The sequence below is a fragment of the Brassica napus genome, chromosome C3, assembly GCF_020379485.1.
Source record: "Brassica napus cultivar Da-Ae chromosome C3, Da-Ae, whole genome shotgun sequence".
Taxonomy (NCBI): Eukaryota; Viridiplantae; Streptophyta; class Magnoliopsida; order Brassicales; family Brassicaceae; genus Brassica; species Brassica napus.
Genome location: NC_063446.1, coordinates 52,853,200 through 52,857,247, shown reverse-complemented (window position 1 = coordinate 52,857,247; position 4,048 = coordinate 52,853,200). Strand labels below are relative to the sequence as shown.

The 4,048-nt window shown below is 32.2% G+C and overlaps 1 protein-coding gene across 1 annotated transcript; it reads left to right on the top strand.

Moving 5' to 3' along the window:
• Nucleotides 1-3,451: 3,451 nt before the first annotated feature.
• On the top strand, nucleotides 3,452-4,048 carry LOC125583167 (uncharacterized protein At3g43530-like). The gene has a single exon (XM_048749767.1). It carries the CDS (start codon nucleotides 3,452-3,454, stop codon nucleotides 4,046-4,048), a length of 597 nt encoding a protein of 198 aa, XP_048605724.1.

Sequence of the window (4,048 nt, the reverse complement as noted above, 5' to 3'; positions counted from 1 at the left end):
ACTCTTATTTATATATACAGTTGTCATCATATATTTAATGGATAATACAAACAAAATTTACAAAACTTTTCAGCACAAATTAAAACTTTCAAACAATGGTTTTTAAGAGGAAACACATTTCTCTTGTATTGGAGATATTGATCTGGTTAGAGATTGTTACAAGATTAAAGTTAAGAGTATTGAAATCTTAGAATACATGGAAAAATTCCAAAATTGTTTCAATCGAAATCTTAGAATACATGGAAAAATTCCAAAATTGTTTCGATTGAATTGGTATTGGTTGATACCATTATAAGTATAGTATTTTCTCTTTTGTTATTGATTTGTATCAATCAATCGATTTGATGTTAGGAATTTTTTGTGTTTTGATATTATTTGTGAGGTTGTGAATGTTGGACTTTTAGACAATTTTATGGAAAACAGAAAATCTTTAACTAAGTTAGAATTAACTATTTGTGAGATAATGTAGCTGAGCATTTAATTTTATATTGTTTTAATTTATTTTTATGACATGATATTAATTTGACTTATTCTTGGGTTCACCCCCTAGGTGAACCTAGAGGTTCACCAACCAATAGGATTATGTTATTTCAAATTTGATATCTTTTATAAAAGGAAACAAAATATTGTCAAGTTATATTATATTTTCAAAGTAAAAAGATAAAAAAATAAAAAATAAAAATAGTAGTAATTACAAAAAAAAAAAAAATTTAACGTCGTCAAGAAAAAACTAAACCTTAAATCCTAATCCCTAAACCCTAAACCCTAAATCCGAAACCCTAAACCCTTGGGTAAACTCTAAACCCTTGGATAAATCATAACCTCTAAATAAAAAACACTAAACACTAAAACACTCAAGGGTTTAGGATTTTAGTGTTTAGTGTTTTTGATTTAGAGTTTATGATTTATCCAATGGTTTAGGGTTTACCCAAGGGTTTAGGGTTTACCCAAGGGTTTAGGGTTTCAGATTTAGGGTTTAGGGATTAGGATTTAGGGTTTAGTGTTTTGCTGACAACGCTAACAATATTTTAGGAATTTTTTTTTTTTTGTAACTACTATTTTTTTTTTACTTTTTTATTTTAAAAACATAATATAACTTGATAATATTTTGTTTACTTTTTTAAAAGATATCGAATTTGAAATAATGAAATCCTATTGGTTGGTGAACTTAGAGGTTCACCCTAGGGGGTGAACCCAAGAATAACTCTATTAATTTTAATTATTAACATTTAGTGATATGCGTTTAACATGTGCAATGTGGTTTGAGTATGCAAAATAAGTATCAAATTTCTTTAAATCTGATGAGGCATCATGGTTTGTATGTATTGCTCTGGTTTTTTGGTGTACGAAAATACAAAAAAGTCTTATTTTTTGTTTTGTTTCTAAAATTTAAACTGTTGATAATATATGATATTAATTGAATATTTTTATTTTGTTGATGTTTCAAGAGCTGTAATTGTCTCTAATAACTTCAGTGCCACTGTTATTCTTTTTGATCCAAAACTACAAGAAGTGTTTAATTTCAATTCAAAGCTACCTAGCAATGATTTTGTTATTTCTAAATAAGACTTTGATCCAAAATCTATATCTTTTAAAATAGATTTATATGATGAGTTTTTCCGTTAAGAATCCAATAAAATTTATAAGTGGAATGAATGTACTGAATGAGGCATGTTATGCTTATTAGATATTTTGGTTATAGCAATCTAATGTAGGTTGAACCAATAAACCTTGAATTTGTTTTTTGAAATGTAGCATCTACTCTTATTCAAAACATTATATAAATAAAATATCTCTAATATTACCGAGCTTGAGCCACACAAAAAAAATTAGAAAAATACCACCACTCTTCGATATTGAAAAGAATTTTGTTAAAGTCATAATTAATCAAGCAAATAATCCAACTTTTAAATAAAATAATTGTGTTTAGGCCCACAAGCCATTAGTATTTGATTAAAATCGAATAAAACACACAAATGAATTTAATATGTATATCTAATTAAATAAATTAGTTTGAATACAAAAACTAATACTATTACTTTTTATTAAGAATATATATTAATCCACACTTCATGCACAAGGTGCAGATCCACACCTAGTTGAGTTTTCTATTTTTAGAGGAGAGATCATTTAAGTATGGATTAGCTCAAAGAATGATCTTAGACAAGAAAAAATATCATGGAATATCTGCGTGCGTCACCCAAAGTGTAATTTTTCTAGAACTCTAGTTTTAGTTTTAGGGAGATTAACTCCATATACCCCGTATCCCCCAAAAAATCTCCGTTTATCCCTTTATCATTATATAATTTCCTTTTCAAATTTTTTTAAATAGAAAAAGTGGCTAAAGACGGATTGCCCCTAACAGAAATTAGATATTTACAAGATCCAACCGGAAAGATCCGACCCACACAAAACAAACCCTAAAACCCGACCCAGCTAAACCAAAACAATGTCGTTTTGAATTACTCAACTCCTTCTCTTCCCAAAATTTCAATCATTTCGTCGTCTCTCCCCTCTCGACACTCTCTACTGCGAAATCTCCAATTGAAACCCTAGAGTATCCATCTTCGTTCTTCCTTGTTCGTTCTCCATCTAATTCGAAAATCCATTAAACTATCCATATCATTTCTCGTGTCTCAACTATCTCTTTGTCTCTCTTGTCTGAAACCCTAAAGTCAAGACCGCTTCGTTTCTTCTCCCTTCTTTGTCGAAATCGAGGCTCCATCTTCGTTCCTTGTGGTAAGTGATTAGTTTTCCTTTATTTGGTTGTTATTTGGTCGAATTTGTATGTTGATTTGAAAATAAATTTGGGGAAAACTTTGAATGTGTCTTATGTTTAGATATTGGCTTTGAAATTGGATAAGAACTTGGTAAATCTCTTGTTTAGGTATATATTACATCGAATCTGTATGTAGACTGATGTGTTTTTTGTGTGTTTTCGATTTTTGTGATAAATTGTATTTAATTTTTGTTAATAAAATTGATTAAGGAAGATGAATCGTGTTGTTGATGAGACTTAGTTGATGTTGTGTTGTTGTTTTGCGGTTTGAATTTAGAGTTATTGAGTGTTGTAATGTCTTGTACATGAAAGTTATGAAGGGAAATCAAAAGGGAGTCGCCAATGAAAGGCGTCGTTAATCTCTTAGAGTCAGAAAACCGGACTCAATTGTAAAAAAGCCGGAACTGGTAGTTCACAAGAGCAGTAAGAAGAGTAAGAAGAGTAGGCCAGTGAGAGAGCCAGTGAGAGCACCGAGTGTAGAATCGCTCTCAGCCTCAGATGAGTCCGAAAGGGAGGGGTCCGATAGGGAGGGGTCCGAAAGGGAGGTATATATTTTGTATTCATTGTTCTTGTTAGTGAGTAATGCTGAGTAGTAATTAGTAGTACTACTAGTACTTCTTGTATTACTAGCATTACTAACTAACATGTATATATGTATTTTGATTGCAGGAAATGCAACCAATGCAACCCCTTGAGTTCTACTTCAAAAGCAGTGAGTTTCCGAAGACTTGGAAGATACAAACTAAGTGCTTTGTGACCAAGACAGTAGATGTCATCAAGGATAAGCCTGAGGCTCAATGGTTCACAAGCCATCCTCAGTTTCGACATTTCTTCCACATGCCAGATGAAGATAACCTGAAGCTCCAAGGGATGTGGATGTTACTCATGTGCACCATTTGTACTCCAGAAGATGATGTTGCATGGTTTGCGGTTAATGGTGTACCCATCCGCTATTCTATGAGGGAGCATGCCCTCATCTCTGGCTTAAACTGCGGTGATTATCCACCAAACTACGAGAAGTTGGGGAGTTATAAGTTTGTGGATTATTACTTCCATGACAGAAAGAAGATCACCATCAGTGATGTGAAGCAGAAGATGTTGTCTATGCCGCCGTGTCCAGATAGATTGAAGATGACTGTCTTGTTTTTTCTTGGTCGGGTTATCAGAGGAAAGCCGAAGGATTGTGGACATTTAGACCTCTTCATATTAAGGATGGTGGACAATTTAGAAGCTTGCAGATCATTTCCTTGGGGGTCGTCTAACATTTGA

Excerpts from the sequence above, each read along its gene's own strand:
- LOC125583167 (XM_048749767.1), top strand. The coding sequence starts at position 3,452 with ATGCAACCAATGCAACCCCTTGAGTTCTACTTCAAAAGCAGTGAGTTT.